The following is a 25,911-nucleotide window of genomic DNA, read 5'->3' on the forward strand; positions in this document are numbered from 1 at the left end:
ACCAACGTAGCAGATGTCTTCTGTAGAGTCGAAGGCGCAACTGTCCGTGTGGGCGAATTGGAACGAGGCAGCGCAGGCAGCTCCAGAAAGGTTGTTTCCATTGTGGAACATGAAGATCGTCCCGCAACTGTGACGTTGAAACGTGTACACGCGCAAGCAGATGGCGGTTATCGAGTGATGGCACTGCTAGGAGCATAACCGTGACGAATTCTCACAGACAGAAAAGATCTTGACTCTTTCAGATCTAAGAAAAGACACGGTTCCCCCCCGAGACCCGCGAATTATCCACTGATACCTACAGCTTAAGAAGGATTGCAAGTAATTACCAACCGTCCTCGGTGTGATTATGCCAAAGCGTGCATCTGTGCTCACACTCTGTTACATAATTAGAAGCTCACTTCCCCGCTGTGTTGGAAACTCTGAACGTGTCGAAGTTGATACTTGGTTGCAGGATTCCTCACTGTCAGAGAAAGCAGCTTCTATGCTTGTCATTCACAGGTAAAGCCCTTCTCTGTTTTTTCTCGCACTTTTTTCGATCATCGCTTGTACGCCCTGTGTAACAACAGTCCTGTCCTTTGTTTCAGCAGAAGCACTCTACCGAGCGTTCTACATTAGAATAAAGCAAAGCGCTTAAAGCTTGTGAGTAAAGTAGAAGCGAGAATGTCGGTCTCGGTACCGTAAATCCTGAGAAGAATCGAGTACCGCAAAAACTCAGAAGGTTCCTGTGAAAAGATAAGCCCCGATGTGCCAGCATCGAGGCAATTCACCTGAATCTGTGAGCAGTACAGAGCAACCAGGTTCTTTTCTGAAAATCCACTTCTGGACTTGGTGCAGACGAACCACTTGAAAACGAAGAACGCCGGCTCTGCGCGTGGTGCACGAAGACGCTGTCTTCCCTGCTCTTCTACGTTTGTGTAGCGTCTCCTGTCTCTTGAAGGAGGAGACGGGATATAGCTCTGGCAAGGCAGCTGCTAGGCCTTCGCACAAGAAGAAAAACAGTGGATACTAAAGGAGTGACGAATCGAGTTAGGGACGTCGATGCAGCGCAGAACGAGCATCGAGGAGCAAGCAGGTCGTGCGGTCGCCCGTGTCTCCCGCGACGGAGACAAAAGAACTCAAAGCACACGCAGGTCTTGCTTTCTCTCGGACTTCTCCAGGAATGGGGATGCGCCACGGTGGTGGCAATCGTCATTGCTGCGTTCTGTCCGTTTCCCTGGCTGCGGAAAAAGCCGTACTTTTGTGTTCACCTCAGAACCAGCTGTCGCTTCTAACTGAGTTTTCGAGATAGGAAGCCCCCCTCCCCCCCGCACAGTTACGTGAGGTGTTTCTCGTTTTCAGACGGACAAATTGCTTCTCACTCTTTTCCGTGTGACACATCCAAAGAATTGTGCCATAAACAAGTCCCGTAGTTCACAACAATCTCTCCTGCCGCCCCCGCTCGTCGTCTCTCAGCTGTCACACCACTCAATGTCACCCCCTGTTCGTGCTGTTCCCGTCGACTTTTCGACCTGCCGTCTTTCCATTTTTCTCGACTCTTTTCTTTCCTCCCCTTTCTCCCGCGTCCCTCCCTTCGTTCTCTCCGTTCATTTCCATCCTCTCCCAAGTTCTTTGCCCTGAGAAACAATGCGCTTGTCGCCAGTGCCGCTTCGGCGGCGCGGCCCACGCGTAGACGCGCCAACCTGCGTGAGGTGTATGTACCCCTGGCCAGGAAGGCGCGTCATGTCTCGTGTCAGTTTTGAGAACCCAAACAGAGCGCAGAAAGCCAGTTTCGCTTCACCTGAGGCGCTTGCCATGTGGTCTGTGCCAAGAAGACATACGGCAGACGGTTTCTGTCTCGCGAGAGACAGGCGGAGGACGTTGTCAACGCTCCTCTCTTGTCAGTTTGAGGCTTCCCCTGCGCTTGGTCAGCGAGACCGCTTTTCGCCTGTTTCTCCTGGTTTCCTCTCAGCTCCATCAGGTGTTCTTCCGTCCTTCTGTTTACCTCGAACTTTCCCACTGACGCAGTTGTGTCAGTCTCCGCTGGCTCTTCAGAGTCTCGGCTTCAGTTTCTCTTCTTCGCCACTGGCGACGGGGCCTGAGGCTGTTCGCCTGCTTGCACCATCTCCTTCGATCGTCCGTCTCTCTCGTTTCCCGCTCTCCACTTTGTGTCATTCGACTGCCTTTCTCTTGTCTCCTTCCTCTAAGGCTGCCCCGTCTGTACGTTCTTCCTTTTCTCCTCCCGCGTCTCCAGTCCATGCCAGCGCGCCTCCCTCTTCTTCTCCTCATCCCGCTGCTTCTCTTCATCCGTCTTCATCCCCCTCTCCGTCCTCTTCGTCCCCATCTCCGTCCTCCTCTTCTGCGTCTTCTTCCTCCAACTCGGATTCGTCTGAAGGCTCTCTGCGTGTTTTGTGGAGGCTGATGGAGCACGAGCAGCTTCGTCTCTTCTTGGTTCTGCTTGCGATTCTGTTGAGCAGTGCAGCGCAGATGCTGTTCCCCCTCTACCTCGGACGCGTAGTCGATCGCTTCTCGAAACAGTCTCCTGTCTCCGCTCCGTCTCCTTCGTCGATGCTCGCTGCTTCGTCTTGTGGCGACTTGTCTCCTGCTCCGTCCCCCTCCTCCTCTTCCTCCTCTTCTTCGGGTGCCTCCTCTCCTCATCCGCCTGCCCAGAGAGAGGCCGCTGCGCATCCGAATGTGGGCGAAGATGCAGAGGAAAGAGGACAATGCGGTACAGAAACGCGAGCAGGAGGGGACGCGGAAGAGGCGAAGAAAACAACGCCTTCTTCTGTGGCTCCCAGACCGGCTTCGCCTCAACAGGCTCTCCTCCTCGGATCGATCTCTGCTGTCGACAACGGCGCGCTGATCTGCGGAGCGCTGCTCTTTCTTGGCGCTGCGACGTCCTTCCTTCGCCTCCTTCTCCTGGAGACGACTGTGAGCGAAGATGGAGCCTCATCGAAAGCAAAGAGAAAGAAACAAAGGCATCGAGCTGGTCAATGTGTCAAACGCTTTTTTTTCGTCTTCTCGCTGTCTAAACGTAACACTGCGGACTGCTCTGTATCGAAAATGCTTCCACTGCTCGCTTGTCTCCTCTCTCTCTCTCTCTGCAGTTGTCTATCCAAACAGTCTGACGACCTGTACGTAACGAAGTAGAGCTTGCTGTCCATCTGGGACCCAGCTGTCGATCTTCTTCAGGAATCCGACAGAGCTGTCTGCTTCCTTTTCCGCGGGGAAAACGCGTTTTTCTCTGCCTCCTTTTGCCTTTCTCCCTCTCCGTCTTCCATTCGACATCGTGTCGGACGCCCTCTCGAGTTTCCTGAACTGCTGCTGTGCATGCGGACGTTTGACATTGTGCGCAGATCGAGAGAATTGCCGCGCGTCTACGCTTAAAGTATTTTTCGCATCTTCTGGGGGAACCGACGACCCGCTTTTCTCTCGAAAGTTCAGGCGTCCTTCTCAATCGTCTTTCAAGTGCGTTAAACTTCTCTTCTACGTGCCATGCGTCTCTCGCTTTCTCTCCTTCTCCTTCGCCTTCTCACTTGCTCCCTTCTCCTCCCTTCTTCTGCGTTCTTTCGTCTGTCTGCACAGGAGCAGTCTCTTTCTTCTTGTCCCCTGCGCCGGTAGAGAGACGAGACGCTTATGCCTCCAGTGGGGATTGTGGGGTCGAAGCCTACACCTTCGGAAATCTGCTTTGTTGTCGCTTCTGCTTTCCCCTGCCTCATGCTTTGTGTGAAAGGGTCTCCCGTTCCTGCCCTTTTCCGCGTCGCTTTCACAAGAACGAGTTGTGTCTGTGTCGGGCTTCTCGCTGGCTTCGTTGTAGGCGTCCGTTTCCGATCGTAGCTGTGTGCTCGGCTTCTCAGGTATCTCGCTGGCTATTGTCTTCCCGTTACCACCCTTGCTTCCACTTTGTCTCTCGATTTTTCTTCCAGTTTGAAGTTCCATTTCTTTGCATGCAGCGGAAGTTACGCAGACCAGCCGCATCCTCATCGACCTCTCCTTCGGCATTCGCTGCGCCATCTCTGCTTTTGTCGGTATGCTTGAAAAACGGACTTATTCGTCGCCAGTCTGCGTCCGCTCCTTCCTTTTTCACTTCGTCTCTGTGTTCTTCTCTTCCGCGCTCTCCGGTCTCCTCCTCCCCCTCATCTCCGCCCTCCTCTTGTTCACTTCTCGTCCTCTCTTCTCCTCTCCGTTGTATTTTCTGGATTCTTCAGTGTGTTCTTCTCTCTCCTCCAGTTCGCTTCTCGAGTTTCTTGTTTTCTCTTCTCCCTCTGCTTCGTCTCTGCTGTCCGCCGCAGAATGTCGCGCTGTCGACCTCACCCTCACCCTCCGTCGCTCCCTGTTCTTTCTCCGAACTGCATGCATTTCAGGAGTCGTCGCAGCCTCCTCGTTGGCACCGACTTCGTTTCTTCTCTCGCTTCTGCTGCCGACGGCGGCTGTGGGGTTCCTCTTGCGAGCGACTGCGAAATGTTCGCGCCGCCTCCAGAGGGCGCAGACGCATGCACTGTCTTCGACACTCGCCGACGCCGCGCAGATCTTGCAAAATCGAAAGTCGGTTCGAACTCTGAATGCGGAGGCCCTGGAACTTTCAAAGTTCAACGCAGGCGTGAGCGGCAAGACAGAACGAAAGAGGACTCGAGATAGAACGCGAAAGAACGAGAAGGAAGCGCAGAGGGGGAGAAAGGGAACCGAGATGAAAACACCCTTCCAGAAGGAGGGCGGAAGACCAGACAGAGACAGAAAGCGAGGCGCGAGGCCTACACTGACACGGAAAAGAATCTGGTTCTTTGTTTCGAGGCCGACAGACAGTCGCGAGAGCAATGGCTGAAGGACATCTTTAAAGAAGAGAAAGTAACAGCACCCGGGGAAGGTTAGTTGACTAGACGCCGCCAGGTAGAGCGTGACCTAGTCCCTGTACAGACAGCGAGTTGTGTTCACCTCGTTAGCGTCGTCTTTGAGATGTCTCTCTGCACATTCTAGTAATAACATGTTAACTGGGTTTCCTTCCGGCTCGGCTCGAGGCCTTCTCACCATGATGAAAACAAACGCATGTGGAGAGAAAGGGATGGCAACCGCGTCTTCGAACTGTCTTGAGACATCGCATGGAAGGAAGAATGTCCAGAGCAAAGGCGCAGAAACGCGTCTCGCTTCTCGACATACAACTTGGGGAGGCGTCCGAACGCTGCGCGGGGGCGGGGGGAGGGGGATAACGCGAGCGTCGACAGGAGACAAGGAAGAAGAAAATGGAGGAAAGCAGAGCAGGCGGGGCATCCGATGCTGAGGAGTGAAGCAGGTCCAAGCGTACAAAGACTGAGTGTGTCATCTGCATACCTAAGGAGGAACTTGGGGAAAACGGGGACTTGCACGAGAAGAGATAAAGAGACAACCCAAAGAGAGACGACAGAACATGAAAGAGAGAGAGGCTAGACGGACAGCGCAGGAGGCCAGAGGAAACAAGCAGAGGGAAAGAGACCCACTGAAGAGGAGAGAGAAGACAAAGAAGATACAAGAGACATCACTGGAGAAAGGAAAGGTTGCGTGAGAGAACAGAGAGAGGAAACTGAGAAAGGGAAGCGTTGGTGTTTCCTGTCTTTTTCAGTTAGAGGGAGTCTACAAAGTAGCACGACGCAGCGCCGTCGCTGTCGGTGCGCGGCATGGACTCGTTTTCGCTCTCGGGGGAGGCTTTCTTTTGCATGTCATTCAACGAGCAGGCAGCTTCATTTCCGCCGGTGAGAGATTCTCTTTCTCGCGGTGTTCCTTTCTTCCGCCGGCCACTGCTCCTTCTACTCGCCCTTTGTTCTTTCACCCTCCTCTCTCACTTCCCTCCTTTCTTCCGGTCACTTCTCATTCTTCTTCCTTTCCTTCTTTGGTCCTTCTCGTTTCAATGCTCCTGCCCTTCTGACGCGTGTATGGAGCTCGAGACTGGACTGGCGCGTCCTTGAGAGTCCCCAAGTGCATGATACGGTGGAATAATAAATACCTATAATTATACTTCCATATATATATATATATATACATATATATTATATATAATATATATCTATATACATATTATATATATATATATATATATATATAGACACGTATGCCCGCATGCAGATGTGTGCATATATGCATATATATATATATATATGTATATATGTATATACATATGCATTTTCTGTCTTTCCATTGCATACGTGTGCAGGTTGTTGTAGACCCATCTTGTCTGGTGCGACCGTCTGCGCGTGTCTAGGTTTAGACGGCAGCGTTGAGATGGGCGTTTTAAGATTGCCTCGAGTCTCGCCGCATCCCTGTTGTCGCAGTCCAATGCGGCGGAGTTGAAATACATCATTTCTTGCCATTTCGAGTGTGTCCTGTGACAGGGGCGCTGTCTCTTGGAGACGTCACAGCTCTCGCCATGTACTGCGTCATGGCAGGCTCGTCTCTGCAAGGCTGCGTGACGGCCTACGGGGATGTTCACCGAACGCTGGGCACCGCAGGAAACGTTCTGAGTGCTCTCGCTCAGTCCGCGTCTGACGAGAAGCGACCTGGAGGCGTCGCTACAAAAGCGGCTTTCAAACGACGCCTTTCTCCTCTCTTCGCGTCTTCCACTTCTTCCTCGCCTGCGTCCTCTCCTTCTTCTTCGTCTGGTTCTCTCTCTCCTTCTTCTGGGTGGGGTCTAGGTCGTACACCTGGTTGTGGGAGAGCGAGAGGAATGGACGTTACTTTTAAAAATGTCCATTTCGCTTATCCGGATCGGCTGGCGCAGCCTGTGCTTCGTGGCGTGGACTTGCATGTGCCATCTGGAGCTTTTCTTGGTATTTTAGGTAATGAAAATAACGCAAAAGAATTCGCCTTCTCCTCGCCCTGGTGTATGTCGCACTCGTCGTAGGCCGTGAAAGAGCTGGACCTCAGTATGCTACCATATAGTACGGTTCCCCCAGTATCCGTAATACCTTGGAGGCGCTAGAATGAGGGAATGCCGGCAGGCCTCGTATCAGCAGAAAGAGGAAACGACTGCACCGGTGCGAGCAGGGTCAGGACCATTGTCGACTGCGAGCGGCGCTTTCGAGTTTTGTCTTACCTTCTACAGTCTCGTCGCTTGCAAGGCCCCTTTCACTAGTTCCTCTGAACGACTTCCCTCACATGTCCGAGCGCGCAGATGCAGAAAACATGGACAAAGCGATGCAAGAAGTTTTCTCGTTTCCTACCAACATGGAGGGACATACCCGCAGACATAAACTTGAGAAACAACACAGATGCCGCAAAACTATATGCACAAATATATATATATATATATATATGTAATGGAGATGAAGATACATGTGCGATATGTATCAAGATATACATGTAAGTATACATACGTGTATATATATATATATATGTATATGTATATTGGAAAGTGTAGAGAGTAACAGAGTAGACTTATAGAGCTGTGCGAGTATCTGTTCCTTCGGTGCTTGGATGTGGAGTCTCCCAGAAAGACGAAATTTTTCTCTGCATGTGCGGCATCTCTGCGTTGTTGTCTTTGCTGTCTGTCTCGACGATGTCTCGCCTGTTTCTTCCCTTGGTGTTGTCTCTCTTCCTGAGCTTCTCTGTTTTCTCTCGTATTTCTGCCTCCTTGTATGTCACGTATGTTGTCTCACCTGCATCGGTAATCTCCGTTGTGTTTTGCCCTTCCTCGTTGACATTTTCTTCTTTTTTCCAGGTCCCAGCGGCAGTGGAAAGTCTACTCTCGCTGCCCTTCTTCTGCGGCTCTACGAGCCAGAAGAGGGTGAAATTCGATTCAACAACACACCGATTGGGAGCCTCGATTCTCAATTTGTGCGAAGCCTTGTACGTTTTTTTTCGAGAGCAAACCTACCACCAGTGCAAGGAAGGTGAACGCAGACCGTGGAGCTGTCCCCGCCTCAGTCGTTGTTTCAACTGTCTTCGTCTTGGGCTTCTCCACCTCGTCTTCACGGTACTCTGTTTCTCTTCTTCACTTGTCTCTCGTGTCATGTTTCCTGCGTTTCGATCGTCTGCGAACTCTCGTCACCACTGTTCGTACACTGCGTGTGAACAAAGGTTTCCGCTGCCTCTGTGTCTCTGCTGTCTCTCTTCCCCGCGACTGCATCAGGTCTGCCGAGAGTGACTTCCAGACTGTGCTCGTTCAGTGAAAGGAAAAGTCCCGATGGCTGAGGAGGCACCGGGCGCTCTCATCTCTGCAGACAAAGTGCAGATTCGTCTCGACACTGATCGAGGAAACCTCGTTCGATTCTCTTTTCTCGCGTTTGTTTCATTGCAGATCTCTCCCGTCACTCAAGAGAACCTCTTGCTGGCGAAGAGCGTGAGAGAGAATGTGGAGTACTCGGTGCATGCAGACGACTTGTTGAACGCCACACAAAGTGGGTCCTCCTCGGAGATGCCGGAAGGAAAGCAAGAAACGTTTCTGTATTCTTCTGTGCTTTCCTCGTTTTTCAACGACATTTTGCTTCTTTAAACGAACTTGCTCGCGGCGTGTGTTCAGTTCACTATTCACGTTCCCTTTGCTCTCCGTCTCAAAAGCTTTTCCTCGTTTTCTCTGTCCTCTCATCGTTTTCCTTCTCTCCGTTCTGCGTTGGCCTCTCTCCGCTTCCCGTCGCTTGCAGCGTCACAAGGCCTTCTCTCGTCGTGCTCCTCTCTGTCTCTCTGTGTCTCTCCTCGCGCGCGTCTTCTGCGGGGCTCCTCCGTTTCTCTCCGTTTGTCTGCTCAGCTTTTTTCCTGTCTTCTTGGTCGTCTCTCTCTGTCTCTCTCGCCCTGCGGCCTCTGTGTCACTTCGCTGCTGCTTTTGGCCTCCTCCTCTCCTCCATTTGTTCGTCCGAAGTCCTCGATGTTCCTTCCAGCGTCGCCGGCGGAACTTGCCCGGCGAGTCGACGCAGCGTGCCGCCTCGCAGCGGTCTCCGAATTCGTCTCCCAGCTTCCCGAGCAACTTGAAACGCTTCTCGACGAAGACGCGCTTTCGCTCTCAGGTGAAAATGCACATGCATTCAACGAACCTTGTCGTATCGAAGGTCTGCGGTCCGTGGTATCAGGTGACATGACTCTCCCTTGCTGCTCTTTCCTTTTTCAAGCAACGCGGAAGCGCCTTGAGGCCATATCTTCTCCCTCTTGAAACGAAGCGAATCTCCGTCTGCGGCACGGAGACATCTCCTGTGATGAGAGCCAGTGTCCAAGGCACAGCCCGCTGAGCACCGCAGGCGTCTGAGCGCCGCAGGCGTCTGAGCGCCGCAGGCGTCTGAGCGCCGCAGGCGTCTGAGCGCCGCATGCGTCTGAGCACCGCATGCGTCTGAGCGCCGAACGCTTTGATTGTTTTCCTTTTCTTTGTCTTTTTTTTGGGACGTGCGTGAACCTTCCCAAGCCACTGTGTCGCCTGTGTCTTCCTGGAACATGTCCTCTTCTCACGGAAGGGATTTGTCGTTCAGAGCGCGTCGCCTCGCTGTCGCGAGCCATTTCTTGGTGCATGCGTCGAGATCCTGCGGGGTCGTTCGGAAGGCCGGCAGACCGCTCGCCTTTGTGTCTTTCGAACGCAAAAGGTCCGCGAGAAAAAGATCCGAATCGCTATTCCCTGAGCACGCACACTCATCCATCGAAGCTCTTCTTTTCTCTCGTCTCAGGCGGACAACGACAGCGCATCTGTCTCGCTCGAGCTCTCTGTCGCCTAGCTCCTTCTTCTCCTGCTTCTGCTTCTTCTCGCGAACTTCCCTCGGCTTCCCTTTGCGGCGAAGAGACGCGAGGACCTTCTCTGCTTCTTCTCGACGAAGCGACATCTGCGCTGGATGTACCAACAGAGCGGCAAGTGCTCGGCCATGTAACGCAGGTCCGTTTTTTTTCTCACTGTTTCCTTTCCCTGTTTCCTGCATCTCTCGAGTCTCTCTCGGGATGTGGAGACAGGGTGTTGCCGGTCTCGCTCGAACTCGACTCTCGGCTTCGTACCTTCTTCGCCGCATGCGCTCGCGCGTCTCTGGGAGAGAAGGCGGCAAGACACCCTGCAAGTGCCTCCGTGGACAAAGGGCTGTGTCTCTTCTTTTTCATGCTTTCCCTGTCGTTTGTGCGTCGTCGTTCTCCGTTCTTTGCTTCTTCGGTGTATCGGCGTCTCTCTTTTTCTTCTGCCTGTGTTTGCGCATCTCTTCCCGGGTCCTCATTCTCGCTTTCTGCTCTCGTCTTTCTCTCTTCGTCTCGTCGCAGGCGCTCGAAGGGAGAACGGCGATTTTCATCACTCATCGACTGAGCGTTTTGGACTTCGTTGACCATGTGGCGGTGAGTCCGACGCGGATTTGCGGCTCGACAAAAGGGAACAATTCTTCGGCTTCCTTCGCACACCGTCTGCTGTTCTCTCTCGTTTCTTCTGAACGAGAAAATACGAAACCGCGTTACGTCCTGTGAAAACGCATCCTCGTACCGCAAGAGCGTTCTGGAGTTTTAGTCATTTGCGGTACGCTTTTTTCTGGTCGCCTGTCTCTGTTGTGTTCCATGTGTGTATCCTCTGTACGACTTGGCGCGGCTTCTTTTTCTGGGCGTCCTGCAGGTGATGAGTGAAGGCCGCGTCGTCCAAAGTGGAGAGAAGGCGGCTGTCCTTGCGGCGCCTTGCAGCGAACTCCGCCACATGTGAGTTTTCGTTTCTTTCTCTTCTCGTTGTCCGCTCTTGCTTCTCGGTTCTTCTCTGTTTCTCTCACCTTCTTCCTGTAGTCGGGACAACCGACTGAAAACGCTCGTCTCTCTTCTCTTTGTCTGCTGCCCTTATACCGACTCGTGCATGTATATAATATGGAGGTTTTCGCAGTCTTTTTTCCACGATGCAAACCGCAGTTCTCTGTCGAGGTGCCGCAGGCTACTGTGGGGGGTATGGAGGGATTTCTCAGCGAGTTCGATGTTGCTGCGGAAAAGAGGCAAACGGTGGTTCTCGATCTTTTCTGCGCAGCAAAGTCGAACTTCGGCAGACAACAGTTCTCGCTCCTGTCGTTTTCAGTCCCTGCGACTCCTTCTGTGGGTGGCCTGGAATTCCCCTGGACCTTCAATAATCTGTATAAGGTGACCGTGTCGATTTGCCCCAAGTCGACATGTCGACATTCGTCTTGTCCCTTCAAAGTCTTCGTTGCAAGGAACCTTTTCTTCTCCAGCGCAGAACACAAATCACTCCAGCGTGCATCTCGCTTTCAGAGAGCTTCTGGTGCAGTTGCTGAAAGACCAAAAAGGAGATCGAACGCGAGTTGCCTCTCTGCGCAGGTCCCCCGCTTCGCTCTGAGGTATCCTCGTCTCCTTGTCGCTCCAGGCGTGCATGCTCTGTTCTTCTTCATGTTGTTTTCGGCTTCTTCTCTGTGCAGCCTCGACTGCAATGCCTCCTGCAACTGACCGCGCCGGCCGAAGCTGAGAGGCGTTCGCTCTTCATGAGAAAAAACTCTCAACCACTCGCCGAAGAAGAAGCATGAAACTCACAACCGACTGGCGCTCTTCACAGCGAGTTCCAGTTTATCCTCAACCTAGCACTCCCGTTTTTTCTCTTTTTTTTCTCTCTTTTTTGCCTTCTCTCTCCTCCTTCCATTTGCTCTTCTGCATTTTTCTCCATCTGTTTACTTCGTTCACGTCCACCTTCATTCTCGTCTTGCCTCTCTTTCTCTCTCTTTCCGGCTCATCCTCCTTCGGTGGCGCCGAGGCTTTACGGTGTAGTATCAGGGAATTCAGAAATTGTTGAACGACCGCTCTGGAGTCGTGATTGGTGAAACTTTGCTGGAGTTTCCGCGAAAAGCAGCAAGCAGCGAACTCGTGAGACACCGCAGCCGCACGCAACGTTCGAATCTCAGGCGTCTACGGCCGAGCCGCCAGTTGAGGTTTGGAATCTCGGATTTCAGAGCTCGAGTCTCGGACGGAAGTCCCGCAGCAAAGCGAGAGGCTCGCGCCGCCGTCACACAACTCGGACTTCGAGCGCGTCCAGACTGGGCCTCAAACAGGACATACCCCGACGTCGAGGCGGCCGACGGCGTCCGTACACCCGAGACTTGCACTTGAGAACCGAGCCTGGAGTTCTGAGTTTCTTGAGCAGAGTTGGACGCTCGCGTTCCAAAACAATAGCGACAGTGGTGCATGCAGGGAGACGCAAGAAACGAGAGACGAGACCACACAGCGAAGGCAAGACACCGCAGGCATCGAACGCTGCAGGAAAAAGGAGGCGAAAGGCGCAGACCAAATCTCAGGAGTGCCGAGGCGCACACGTAGGACAGGAGAAACAAATGCTGTCTTTCTGCGTTCTGCGTCTCCTCGCACCGGAAACCAAGACGCAAAAGGGAGACGAAACAGGGTGACGGAGCGTTGGGCGGGCGGGGGGGAGGGGGGAGGAGAGCCATTGGAAGGCGACACTCACACGGGAACGTTTTTGGAAAAAAACAGAAAAAATTAGAAAAATGGAATAGGAGGCCTGAGCGAACGTCTCGCATCAGCTGACCGAGCCGGCCGTATCCCTCGCACTCTGAGTCGACGGAAGGGATTCCTCTTCACCCCCAAACGACATCCCAGACACCCTTTTGCTCTTGGCCTTTTGTGGCTCTCTACACGGAAAATGCACCAGATCGCGAATCACACGGCAAAAGAACGACGTCTTCCCTCTATTCGTCTCTCTTCTCTCTCTCTTTATCGTCCCTTTTATCTCTGTCTCTCTTTCTCCCTGTTCTCTCTGAACCTCTCTCTCTCTCTTCGCCTTCTAAAACAACTTCGTCTCTCCGTCTCCGCATCTTTCGCTCTCTCACGCGTTCGTTCTCTTCTTCGAATCCTCTCGAGCTCCTCCACATCTCTCTTCTTGCTCCCCAGGTCGTGACCTCTCTCTGCGTTTCTCTCTCCTCGTTCACTGCCGCGGAGTCAGGCGACGGCATCCACACTCGATTCTCTGGCTTCTGTCTTTCGAGTTTTAAGACTCTTTTTCCTCGACATCAATTTCTCTGTGTGTTCCTCCGGGTCCGCTTCGTCTGGCTTTCTCTCGATTTCCTCTCGATGCTTCCCAAGTTTCTCAATATTCTACGCAACCTCCGAGGAGGCGGGCAAGCACCGGAAAGTTTTCAGAAACGCAGCTGCCTCCTCCTTCTTCTTCTCCAGCTTTGCTGAGCTCCACTTCAGCTCCTCTCCCATGATCCGAGCAACCTGCAGGACATGCAAACAGACACCTGCGTTTTCCTCACTTCTCGGTTCCCCCTCTCCTTCTGTGCTGTCTCTCGACCGATCTCAGTTCTTTCTCACGTTCCCGGCGGCTTCTATTCTGCGTTCGTTCTCGCCTGCGACCCTCGATCTCTTCTGCCAGGCGCACTGTCTCCTGCGGAGCTCTTTCCTGCCTCCTCTCCTCCTCTGCTCGTCCCTCTCTGCTTCTCTTCAGTCCCGCGCGGTCCTCTGTCCGCAGTCATTTCGCGTTCTGCGCCTTCTCCACCCTCCTTCTTCCTCGGCCTTTTCCGAGACTCTGTTCTCACCTCGTCGATGCATGCCTCCGCCTTGGCTACGTCCACGAAAGCCAGACGCATGCGGCGGGCCAGGACGTCTGAGACGCTTCTCGCCATTTCGTACCTGAAAAAAACATGTTCGTGCTCACGCGTGACGTCTCACCCGCGCGTCGTCCAGCTTTCCGCTTCGTTCCTCGTCCGGACTCTGCGTTTCTGAACTGTTTTCGTTTTTTCCTCACCTCACGCCGTAAAGGACCTCGGCCTTCAGAAACGGGAACGCTTCGTCGCTGATCAGCGGCTGAGAGAGGTCTGGACGCTCCTTGGCAATCTGGCAGACTGAACGAGCAAGGAAGCCGTAGCTCTCGACCAAGTGCCGAGCTTGCGAGAAGGACAAGAACGGATTCTCCTTCTCCAGCTCCACCTCGAGCATTCCGGAGGCAGGGATACACTCCTGCAGAAACGACAGGCATGCGGAGAAACGCGAGACCAAGAAAACTGGAGGCGCCGACAAAACAAAAAACCGATACACGGGGAAAAGGAAGCGGATCTTTGAGCTGGTCCGTGACGGGCATCTGTTGCGCTCACGGACCCCCTTGGCGGTGTTTCTTTTCTCGCGTTCGGTGTCGCAATTCCTTATTCCAACTTCCCTCTCTCTCTCTCTCTCCTTCGACTCTTTTCTCCAGTGGTTTCCATGCGTCTCCTTCCTCGGTCCTACGAATTCGCCTTCGTTCTCTCCGCTTTCTCTGCTGACCGTCTCCGGTCTCGCTCTCTTCTTCCTTCTCCTTCGTCCCCGCTCCCTTTCGTGAACGTCCTCTCTGCTTTCCTTTCTTGCGCGCTTCTCGCACCTTCGGAGGCAACGCGCCTGAGGGATCCACGGCGCCTTGAATCAGCAGCGACTTCGTCCGGCAGGAACGCGTCGTCGCGACTTTGTCGCGATGAGCAGCCAGCAGGGCGTCAAGTGTCTCCTGAAAACATGTTGCGCAGAAGCGCCGTCACGACACAGGAGCGTCTCCTTGTTTCTGGAACGTGTATTTCGTAAACTTTAAAGTATTCAGTCGGAAATCTTTTTTCTGCTGTTCCAATCCCTTCTCTTCAGAGACTCGGACAAACAAATCAAAACACACGTCTTCCGCGAAAGAGAGGCATTTTCCAAAATCGAATCCAATGCAACGTCGTCGACGCCTTCTGTCCATTCTTCTTCTCGCGCTCTCTTCCTCTCGTCTTGCTCTCCCCCGCTGTTTTCAACTGACCTCCGCCATGCGTCTGTAGGTAGTCCACTTCCCGCCGAGCACCGACACAAGACCTGTCTTCTCATCGACGACGATGTAGTGCGAGCGGACGACGTTCGCAGTACTGACTTGCGCATCCTGCGAAAGGAGAAGTTGCAGGACAGTCACAGACAAGACCTTCCTACTGCCGCGGTGCTGCCGGCCAACTCAGCAACGATGGAACGAAGAGACACTTGGCGCAGACACCGCAGAGACGAGACTGTGAGAGACGCGAGAGAAAGCTGCGGTGCCGTGTGAGCCTCGCAGGCGAGGTCTTGAGAGATTCGCCTTCTGGCTGTCTCTTCTTCGCCTCTGTTCCGCTCTTCATCGATCGCTTTCTCCTGCCCCCGCCCTCCGTTCTCGCTCTCTCGGCCCCGAAAGAACACACGGAAGCACAGGGAAGGCAACCCCGCGGAAATAAAAGAAAAAATAAAAGAAAAAACAAAAGAAGGAGATGAAAAATAAAAGAAAAGCAGAACGAAACAGAGGGCGACATCGCGCTCCGTCCAAGAGGAAGAAACGGACCTTGGTCGCAGCGGCTGTCACCGCCTCTTCGTTCGGCTGGGGAATGTGAGAGATCAGCGGTCGAATCCCCTTCCATACAGAGCGAACGTCGTCCCTGAAAAAGAAAAAGCAAATCGTGTCACAAATCACATGCAATCAGTCTCCGGACAAAAAACCAACACAGACGAGATATTCGTGACTCACACATATGTATATGCTAAGACGCATGTAAAACCGCGTTTAGAAATCAGAGAGACATCGATTTAGAAACCTGGAGAAAGTAGCCACCTGCAAACATGTATGCAGAGTGGCAAATATGTAGATGTATATGCATATTAGTGACGAATATATACAAAAGGAAATAGATTATAACAGGTATAACAAAGTCCCTGCGAAGAACGACCTCCAGGAGAGCAACGGAGGACGGGAAAGGACCACGAAGATCCGCAAAAACACTTTCCAGTTTCGCTGTTTTCGTCTATCTGCCCGAATATAAGCCGACCCGAGATCGGCGAAGCCCTTGACGCACAACGACGCCCGCTTCGGGGTGTACGCCGACCCCCCGCGCTTTCGGTACCTGCGGCTGTGTCTGTCTCGGACGCTCAGCCGCAAAATGCTTTCAGCGAGAGGAAGAAGACGAACTTCAGAAAAGCAAGAGTCCGCTTTCACGCACTGTTTTTCCAGAAAAAGGGAGGACTCACCGAAGGCGTTTTTCGTCCATTTTCAAGTAGCTTGCGAGCTCGCGCGTGACCCAAGCGACTTCTTCCTCGGTTGCTTGAGGAGCGTCCGAAAGCTCGCAAGGAGCATCCGTTGTCCCCGCTATCGTCGCGCCTTGCCAGGGAAGCATAAACAGAACTCTCCCGTCGGTCGTCTTCGGGAGAAGCAGACCGTACGGAGACGCAGACGTATACCAGTGCGGAAGAACAATATGGATGCCTGGGATGCAGCAGCAGACGCGTCGCACAAAGTCCCCTTACGACGCCTACAAATCATCCTGCTGGAGACACGACTGCTCGCAGGAGACAAGACGAGAAAGTGACAAGGGACGCAAGACATGAAAAACAACGAAAATGATGATGCTGGGTGTACAGCTCCCCACACAGAGACAACACAGCGTAGCGATCGAGACAGAAGGAGACGGAGAGTAGGGAAGGCAGACACAGAGAGAGACGCACAGAGATAGATGGGTGCCGAGAGAGAGAGAGAGATCAACGGAGAGCGGTACATATGTAGACAGTGAGAGGTCGACTGGAGATAGAAACAGCTAGACGAAGACAACGGAGACTGACGACGACTCTGAGAGAAAGGGATTGATACAGAGGGAGGCGAAGAGGGAGTACCTGCTGCAGGCTCTACGAGCTTCGGCTGGGTGGGATCGGCCATGGTGCGGACGGCGTCAGAGAAAGGCCCTAAAAGGCCGCAGAACCACAAAACAAAACGATAAAAAAGCGAGGAAACAATCGGACGGACAGTCTCACTGCGGCGACGAAACCCCACAAAACGTGCGCGAAACCAGGTGGCGAGAGAGAAGAGAGAAGAGACAGAAAGAAGAGACAGACAGAGAGAAGAAGAAGAGAGAAGAGACAGAAAGAAGAGAGAAGAAGAAGAGAGAAGAGAGAGAAGAGACACAGAGAAGAGAGAACAGGGAGGGAGAGAGAACAGAGAGAGAGAAGACGATAGAGAGAGGAGAGAGAGAAGACGAGAGAGAGAAGAGAGAGAGAGAAAAAGAAGAGAGAAGAGAGAGAGGGGACGACAGAGAGAAGAGAGAGGGAGACGAGAGACAGGAGAGCGAGAGAAGAGCGACCGGGAGAGAGAGAACAGGCGAGAGCGAATGAGAAAGACTCAGTAAGAGAGAACGGGCAAAGGAGAAAGACTAAAAGAGGAAGACTCAGAGAGGTAGAGACAGAGAACAAGGGAGAGAACGAGAGAGAGAGAAATTCCAAGAGCAGAAACTCGAGCCTCACACCTGCACAGTTCACGACTGTCTTGCTGTGGATGTCGAACTCCTCCCCTGTCTCTCTGTCCTGTACGCGTGCGCCGGCCTGAGAAGCGCGCACAAAAACGCCAAAACAAATCGTAAAACTCCCGGCGACCCCAGCAGCGCGCGAAATCTCACCAATCCCAACGAATGACGCACTCGACCTCCTCTCCAGACAAATGTGCCTCCCTCCCACGCTAGTTACGTCACTTATCCGCCTCTCTCTACATATACATATATATACATATATATATATATATATATATGTAACCCTGAACTCTAAAATATATACATATACACTAAATATATATATATATATATGTTTCCCGTCTCCATCCGTCTCCTCATCATCAGCTTTCAATATATATATAAACATATGTATATATATATATATACGCATATGCATATATATATCTGTTTTTTCTGGGTCTCTGGCGCTCCCAGATTCGGTTCTGTGCTTCGATGTTCTCTCAGCCTGTGAGGTGGTCGGTCGCCGTCACATGCGTTTCTTTTTTTCGCCTGAAACGCGTCTCTTGGCGCGCGGGAGTTTTTCGCGTACCGCCTTCCCGTTTCCGTCTTTCAAGATGTCCACCACGTTCAGATGGTTTCCGACGCAGGCGCCCTTCATGCCTTCGACGTAGCCGTCGAGAGACGCCGTGAGCGCGAGCTGAAGATTCATGCGGCTGTCATTCATCTGGCCGTCGAAGTAGAGCAGCGACCCCTTCAGGCCTGCCGCGGGAAGCAGCGGAAAGGAGAACGCACTCGTCGCCGCGGGGAAGAAAGAGCTTGGGGGGACTCCTGAGCGAAGCGGAGCGCGCAGAAGGAGAAGTCCGGAAGTTGCAGACGCATGCGGAGAGGAGCGTCGACGCCAGGGGGAGAGGAACGTGGAAGGAATGTGAAACCAGAGCGAAAAAAGAAAAGGAGAGAGGAGGAAGGATGCACATCTCAGGGCAGGTAGACACATGGGGAAGGAGAGAGATCTCAGAACTTGCTTGCGAGGTTCTCACAGGTGCTTTTGTATCCTGTAATGGACTGAGAGCCGAGGGGAGAGACAAAAGTAGAGACAGGCAATCCCAGCGACGCAGAGTTCAAGGCACAAACCTAAACATAGATGTAGTCCATGCCTCTGTCTACACCAGCAAAAGAGTTACGCATCCATCCAAATTTTATACAAATACATATATATATATATATATATATATATTTACATATGCATATATGGAAAAGTAGATCGGCTTCTGTATCTTTGTATGTCGTGGCATCGTCTGCGATTCAAGGAGATTAGGAACGACGCGGGGATTCTTCTCTCTGGAGCGTCCGTGACGACACCGGTGTACAGGGTCGCGTCGGAGACAGAGAAAGGGACGTTGTGTCGTTGCAGTCGCTGCATGCAGATCCCTGGCGATGCCGATCGCCTTTCTGAAGCCGCGAACCTGTTTCGAAGCAGCAGACGAGCTTGGAGAGGAGACCGTACACCTTGACGCCCGCCCAGAAGTAAGGCACTTGCCAGTATTTGTAAACCGGCATGAGAATCGCGAGTGGATGGTTCATGTACGGAGCCGCAGAGAGCATGTGTGAGCGCTCCTCGAGCGCTTCCCAGACGAGATACAGCCTGAAGGGATGCACAGCCGCGAGCAGCAGACGCAGCGGAACTCGAGGGAGGCCAAGGCATTCCCTGGAGAGGCCGAAAGCGAAGAATTCGAGCCACTGAAAAGCGAGAAAGAGTGGAGGGAACTGTCAGCGGGGCGTCGTCGCTCGAGCTCAACGCGTCTCCACAGCACTGTCTCGAACGAAGGGGAGGACGCACAAGCGTAAAAGCGCCTTCGGTCTACATCTCAAGTCGACGATCCCTCGACGCGTAGCTGTAACTGGATTGGAGAAAGCAGCAAAGAGGAAGATGAACGAAGAATGACTCGCTGCTTTCCAAGTGGCGTCTGCATGTCGATACACTCTGGAGTGGGGCGAGGGCAGCGGCTCGCTCTCCCGCGGCTGTCGCTTCGCAGGAAGAACAGAGCGTTCCCTTCGCGTTTTCTCGGAGACTTGGAAGAGACGAACCCCCGTGAACATGCGCGAGACTCACTGTCGGAAGTCAAGTTCCTCGAACGCCTTCTCGAGGTAACGAACGCCGCCATGAATGAGTTTCGTCGAGCGGCTCGAAGTGCCATCCGCGAAGTCCCCGCGCTCCACTAGACAACAGCTCAAGCCTCGAGTGGCGGCGTCCAACGCGACTCCGCTTCCTGAGAAGCAGCAGAAGACAACCGCGCTTCGGATGGAGACTGGAAACGAGAGTCGAACCGCCTCCCCCTCTGTCAAGCGGAGAAGCGCCTCCTCGCGCAGACGCTGCTGCCTGCAACAAAAACCGAGACCTGCAGCTGCGCCTTTTTGCCAGAAGCCTCAACCAACACAACGGTCTCGGCGCAGAGCAGACGAGGCGCAGGCCAAACGGAAGAGTGAAGAAGAACGCTTCCGAAGACAAACCGTCTCTCCTGAGTTGTGAATCCTTTCTTGGCTCACGTGGATCGCAACCAAGGCCGCCTACAGTTGCGAACATTCATACTGTTTTTAGCGGAGTGAACGACACAGAGAGAGAAAGAGAGAAGCCGAAGAAGATGGATTCAAGAAATCGACGTGTGTCTCTTTCCTCTCCTTTCCATCTGTTTCCTATTCAGTTCCCTTGATACCATCTCTCGACTGCATCGGACTCGACCTCGCTGTCCTCCCTTTCCTCTCTCGTTCTCTCATCTTCTTGACCCTCTCTTTTTCTGTGTTGGTTTTTCTCCCGACTTTCTCTTGCGCGGGGGTTCTGCATTTCGTCTGTTCTCTCCAAAGTCGTAGAGTCTCTCTCTCCCTTGCCCTCTGCTCTCTCCTGTGACACAGCGTTCTCCCTTTCCTGTCCTTTTTCCTCATTGTGTCCTCTCCTTCTCTTTCTTTCGTCCCCTCCGTCGCTGTTCTCTCCCGACTCGTCGCTGCTTCCCCCTCGCTCTCGCTCTTCCTCGGCGAGTTCTTCCTCGGCGAGTTCTTCCTGTGCCGCACCTGTGGCGCCTCCGCCGATGACGAGGAGGTCGAATCTTTCTTTTTTCATTCTCTCGATCATCGCTTCTCTGCTGGGCGGCAGGTGGGCGAGTCTCCCTTCCGCCTCGCCGGCTAGAGAAGAGTAGTAGCGCGTCTCCTTCGGCACCATGCTCTTCTTGTGGTTGTAGTACAAACCGCCGTAGGCAGCTGCTCCGCCTAGGCCGACCAGTCCCGCGGAGCAAGCGAAGACGCGTCCGAAGCGCCTCATGGTGAGAGTCGAGGAAAGCAAAAGCAGGGGAGAGTCTCACGGACAGGCCAGTGGGAAGAAACGGCAGAAAACGAAGAAAAGGAGGGAGAGAGAGAGAAGGGGACAAAGCTAACTGTTGAAGGGTGAGAGCGATAGAGCGATAGAGCAATAATAGAGCGAGGGAGAAGGAGAGGACGAGAAGAGGAGGAGAACAGGAGAAGAGGAAAAGAGGAGGGGACAGCTGGAAACGGAAGCGACGGCGGAGGAGACAGAAAAGCGAGAGAGGCGAAGAGCGCAAGAAAAGATGAGCTGATCTGCTCCAAGCGTCGGTCTGAACGCACAGAGGCAGGCCGAGGAGGGGGAAGGAAACGAAAGAGGGACGTTGAAATAATGGAAAGTCTTCGTGCCTTGAGAACGTAGGCGAGAGGATCGATCTCCTCTTTGCTTCCAAAACGCGAAAACGCGCTCTCCCTCCAGAGTGCAGGCGCGTACGTCCCTGAGCGCGTGTGTACATCCACCGCAGCATATGCAGAGTTTGCGGTGTGAATTCGAACCGACGCGGAGACCCGGTTTCTCTTGTCCGTCAACCAGAGTAGTTTCGCTTGCGTTTCGCGCAGAACTTTCCAGGGCGTTTGATCCAGAGACTCGCGAGAAGACTCCTCCTTTTTCGAGACAGCGAGACTGTCTAGCCAGCCGATACACACAGCTTGCCAGTTGCACACACAGAAGACGCGTGTAGTAGGCGCGTCTGTCCACCCGAAAGGTTGCATTGAAAGCGAGGGGATCGTGGAAAACGTATTGGAGACATCGGAGAAAAGCAACTCTCTCTCTCTCTGCATTCGCAAATCCCCTCGAAGTTCCACACTTTCAGAACCACGCTGACTCGAGTTCTCCCAAACCTCCGGCCGTCCCTCTCATATCGTCCGCTTTGTACGAGCAGATGCTGAGTAACAGGAGCCTCAATGAAGAGAGAAGCGCGGCGCGCCTTGGAATCCTTGGCTTTCAGAGGAGTTCTCAGCAGCACGAAACGCGGACTTGACGCTGGAAGAAAATGAGGGAAACGCTTTCTGCTTCCCGGCTGTGACGTATATTATGCAGTGGCGCGCCGGTGCTTTAGCGATTTCTCGCTTCCACTGTCTCACACGCTTGCCTCGAGACTTCTCCATTTTAGAGCGTCGGTTGTCGAAGAAGTCTTCGTTTCTTGCTGCAGCACGAAGTTGCCCGCCAGCGCCCTCGACATCTCCATAGAATTCAGTTTTTCTCAGATGCGGAAAGCGAAGCGTCCTCTCCTCCTGGAGATGGTCGGATCCGGCCAACGATCTTTCTGGATTTCTTTGGGTCGTCATGAGCAAAGGCGACTCAAGGGTCTTGACAGTTCTTCCTCGATTTCTCAAGTGGCAAATGTCGCCGACAAGTTGCCGCATTTAAAGTCGATACACACACACACATACACGCAGGGCGTCTGGAGTCTCTCTCCCAGCTTCACTGTCGAGCGAACAAGCGACACCGGAGAAAAAGTTTCGCTTTCGGACTCCGAATTCTGTTCCTCTGAGTTGACAACAAAGAAAAAAGTGAAGACTCTCAAGAGAAAAAACTTCCGTTTCCTCTCCGGTGAACGCACGCACCGCCCTCGCAGAACGCAGCAGAGAAGTCGAAAGCGATCACTGCTCACTTGTGTGTTTCGTCTAGGAACTCTGGAGAAAACACAAATCGTACTAAAGGATTAGCACCTCTGTGATACTTTCCTGTGGGAGTCCACCAAGGGAAAGAGACTCGAGAAGCCGCAGTCGAAAACGTTCTTCCGGCGCGTCACAAACAACGTTGAAACATCCAGGCAGGAATCAAAGGAGGCGTCACACATGCTCATGCGGACGCGCGCGGTGGCGCGTGTACAAACATTCGACGAACTTGGCGAGTCTCCAAGAACAAAGTACGAAAGACAGAGAGATCAAGACTGAGCCAGGGAGACAAATCGGTGGAAATATGCATCTCTATATGTACAAATGGCTGAATATATACATATATGTGTCTGTGTAGATCAATAGGAAAAGGGAAATGGAAGCAGAGCGAAAGAGAAAGAGATAGATCGACATCGGTAGAAAGATTGATATCGACAGATAGGTCGACAGGCACCGGGAGAGCGAAACAACTCGAGGGAAGTAGCTAATCTGGGCAGATCTTTTGACTGTTTTTCCAGAGTTTAATCCTGACAAAACTGCTTTTCTTCTCGAATTGAGCAGTTCCATGAGTGAAAACGGTAACAGGGTTAACTCCAGTCTGTCCCTGAGTTTATCTGCATCCATGAACAGGCAACGGAAAGCCTGAACGAGTCATGGTAACGGTGAATGTCCTGAAGTGTGCGCTCCCCAAGTACGAGGCGAACCGCTCTCAGTCGAAAGAGCGTTCCTTGTTTTCGCGTTCGGAGTGTATGCGCCTGAGACTCTCGAAAGAACTCGAGGGAGGAACCGTTTCTAGGAAACAAACACCCTCCGGTTTGTTTCTCTTTTTCTCTTCGCAGACGGTCGCTGCGAGGCTCTGAAGCAAACTGCCGATTCAAAGAAAAAAGCCGACAAGAAGTCCGAGTCGTGAGAAGGAATCCTCACATTCTACACGGTTGGTGCAAATGCCGTTTTTTCACTTCCAGAAAGCGCTTGAAAAAGGGTGCCTGCAGGTGACAGTCGCTGTTTCCGGCTCTCTTAGCCTTTTCGCTCGTTCTTTTCACAGAGCCCGTGAGTCTGTCGAGTTACCATTTTCAGCCTTTCGCGACAAGCCGCTGTCCGGCCTCGAAGAAGTACATTTTTCAGAGTTCTAGAAAATGCAGGTAAAAGCACCGTTGCTTCGACTTGAAGAGACGTCGCAAGGGAGGATTGTCGCTAGCTGTTTTTCTGTGTCTCAGAGACTACGCAGAACCGTACCTCTGCTTCGGGGGGACCCCTGTGTCGGCATCTCCTTTGAAAAGAAAGAAATCTGCCTCTCTTCTTCAGTGTGTGTTTACAACACCGCGCACACCGATTCACCGCCACTGTTCGCGTCCATCAAACGAAGCATTCAAAGTATATCTTCATTCGCCTAGTTACATTCATTTTTAGGATTCCCTTTGACGGAAACGCGTGCCTTCATGAAGGAGATGCACATTCAAGGAAATACGCATTTATGTGTGCAGCAAAGCGAACAACAGATTCTGCGTGTGTTTTCTCTGGAGGGAAGAAGGGAGCGCTCGCCAGTGTCGTGAAAAGCAACGAGAGCTCGTGAAAGTTTTTGTGTTTTCTGCCTCGACGCAGAAATCTAGGCCAGGACCTCGAAACTTGGCGAAAATGAAAGAAAAAAGACTGAAACGTTCACTGCCCATGAAGAGGTGGGGAGCTCGTGATGGCCGAGCAAGCTTCGCTGCAAACGAACAGAGGGTGGGGGACAAGTTGCGTCTGCTTTGCGGCTGAGGAGAGACGGAAGCTGTTCCTTGCGATTATATGCAGAACCTTTCAATTGTCTGAAACACATTTGTCTCTTCAACTCGTTTTCGTTTCCAAACGCAAATGCACAGCAGGTACGTCGCTGGTCTGGCTGGACAACGGATTCCTCCTTCCTTCGTTGGCAGGCAAACCGTTCCACCGCTTCCCTCTCTCCCCGCTACTCCCGGTGGAAAGCGCGCTTTCTCGGTCGGCAGCCGCGAGCGACAGGCACTCTCGATAGGAAACAGAGAAAACGCGTCGTTTTCTGCGGTTTTGATTGCATGGAACTTTGTCTATCGAGCAGAAACACCCGACTTTCCTGTCTTGCCGACAATCCTATCCCCCGCGAACAGAGGAAGAAACGAGGGACACAAAAAAGCCGCGCGCTCTGTGCTTTGGCAACGTCAAACACGAAAGAAAGCAGCCTTTTGTCAGTTTTTCATTCGGCGAGAACGGTCCGTCTTCTCGTCTGGAAAGTTGCTGTCTACGAGGCGGATGCACACCGCAACTGCCATCTCCACGCTTTCGCGTTCGGGGTGTCGAGACACCTGACGCGCCTTCCGTCCGTCTGAAAGCGGACCGCAAACGCCTTCAGTTCTTCTCTGTTTTCTCTCGCTGACAATCGCAACCTACGGATACATATGTGTGTCTCCACATCTGTATCTGTGCAGCAGGGTACTCGCATCTGCGAAACTTGGCGCATGTATATTTGCATATGTATATGCTGACATACATACATACATACATATATATATATATATATGATATTATTATATATTATATTTATATTATTATATATTATTATATAAATGTAATATTATAATATATATATATATATGTATAAGTAGAGGAGTTGTGTCTGTTTGCGTTGGTAGAGGCTGAGCGTTTTTGTGCGACATTTGAGGGCGGCTGTGTTGCGTTGCGTGCGGTGCAGAACATCTCCACGTTGGCTTTGAGATTTCGTCGAGCGTTGTCGGACTTTCCAGTGTGAAGAAGATGGCGAAAGACGCAGCGGCTGGCGAGGAGAAGAAGAGGCGAAACGGCAGAAAGAAGAAGGATCCGAACGCGCCGCGCCGCGCGTTGTCGGCCTTCATGTTTTTCGCGAAGGAAAAGCGAACAGAGATCGTCGCGGCGAATCCGGAATTGAAGTCGCAGATGACGAAGGTCGGGAAGATGGTCGGCGAGGCCTGGGGGAAGCTGACACCGGAGGAGCGGAAACCGTTCGAGGAGAAGGCGGCGCAAGACAAAGCCAGATACTTGAGTGAGAAACAAGAATTCGAGCAGAAGCAGTAGACCGCCTTGACCACTGAGGGAGGCAGGTTCATGCCGCGACGCTCCCGCGGGAGATCAGAGAGAGACGATCGAGGTTCGAAAGCCGGGGGAGGGCGCCCCCTTCTTCAGGTTCGAAAACTCGAGGAGGAAAAGCCGACAAAGTTCTCCTCTCGAAACTCTGCAAGTCGGACCAGCGCGTGAGCATTTGCAGGGCCGCGCCTCCTCGGCTCAGGAGAACGTTCACTCGCCGCGGTGCCGCATGCACTCCAGCGGGGTGTGCGTACACCGCGACTCTGGATGCAAGCTTTGTAGAGAGGCATGGTCGCGTTGGTGAACGCTCTGTCCCAGCCGAGTTTCTGACGCGTTTCTGCCGAACGTTCCGCGCGAGAGATTCCTTGCCACTGCCGCAGGACGGCGGCGCCTTGTGGGACTCTTCGGATTTCCGCGTCGGCGACGGAGGTCTGTCGGCAGAGGAGCCGCTGCCTCCCGGGGGGACGCGAGGGAGAGAGGGGAGAGCACTGCGGCTTTTTGAGTCAAGGAGACGAGCTGGAGAGCGCTTCAGTCGTCCCTCGGGTGTACATACAGTGGGCGCGCGCAGGACGCAACTGGCCACAGTGCAGGGGCTCCGAGTTGCTTGTGCACCGAGGAGAGCGCCGGTCTCCCCGAGGCAGCTGAATAGCTCTTCATCCAGTTCGAGGACGGACTCCTGGGCGCATTTGTGCAAGTTGAGCAACGCTCGAATTCGGGGAAGGCGTTCGAGCAGGCAACACCCTGAATCCTGGCACCACTGCTG

General features: G+C 52.9%; 3 protein-coding genes across 3 annotated transcripts; 2 read left to right on the top strand and 1 right to left on the bottom strand.

Moving 5' to 3' along the window:
- Positions 1-1,623: 1,623 nt before the first annotated feature.
- On the top strand, positions 1,624-11,322 carry TGME49_263740 (ABC transporter transmembrane region domain-containing protein; the record flags this gene model as incomplete). The annotated part of the gene is made up of 13 exons (XM_002365433.1): positions 1,624-2,907; positions 3,333-3,444; positions 3,930-4,004; positions 4,341-4,576; positions 5,570-5,699; positions 6,336-6,779; positions 7,661-7,788; positions 8,240-8,339; positions 8,817-8,942; positions 9,588-9,790; positions 10,159-10,230; positions 10,499-10,578; positions 11,295-11,322. 13 exons carry the CDS (start codon positions 1,624-1,626, stop codon positions 11,320-11,322), a joined length of 3,018 nt encoding a protein of 1,005 aa, XP_002365474.1.
- A 1,176-nt stretch (positions 11,323-12,498) lies between these two features.
- TGME49_263730 (FAD-dependent glycerol-3-phosphate dehydrogenase) lies at positions 12,499-20,418 on the bottom strand (the record flags this gene model as incomplete). Its single annotated transcript, XM_002365432.1, has 13 exons — positions 12,499-13,098; positions 13,419-13,512; positions 13,628-13,839; positions 14,234-14,353; positions 14,639-14,755; positions 15,182-15,275; positions 15,862-16,096; positions 16,501-16,569; positions 17,127-17,202; positions 17,698-17,936; positions 18,572-18,750; positions 19,219-19,375; positions 20,172-20,418. 13 exons carry the CDS (start codon positions 20,416-20,418, stop codon positions 12,976-12,978), a joined length of 1,962 nt encoding a protein of 653 aa, XP_002365473.1. The 3' UTR covers positions 12,499-12,975.
- Positions 20,419-23,744: 3,326 nt separating this feature from the next.
- Positions 23,745-25,139, top strand: TGME49_263720 (HMG (high mobility group) box domain-containing protein; the record flags this gene model as incomplete). Its single annotated transcript, XM_018781342.1, has 3 exons — positions 23,745-23,752; positions 23,871-23,941; positions 24,781-25,139. The coding sequence occupies 3 exons, from the start codon at positions 23,745-23,747 to the stop codon at positions 25,137-25,139; spliced, it is 438 nt and encodes a 145-aa protein (XP_018637177.1).
- Between the last annotated feature and the right edge of the window lie 772 nt (positions 25,140-25,911).

Source organism: Toxoplasma gondii, chromosome VIIb, assembly GCF_000006565.2.
Source record: "Toxoplasma gondii ME49 chromosome VIIb, whole genome shotgun sequence".
Taxonomy (NCBI): Eukaryota; Apicomplexa; class Conoidasida; order Eucoccidiorida; family Sarcocystidae; genus Toxoplasma; species Toxoplasma gondii.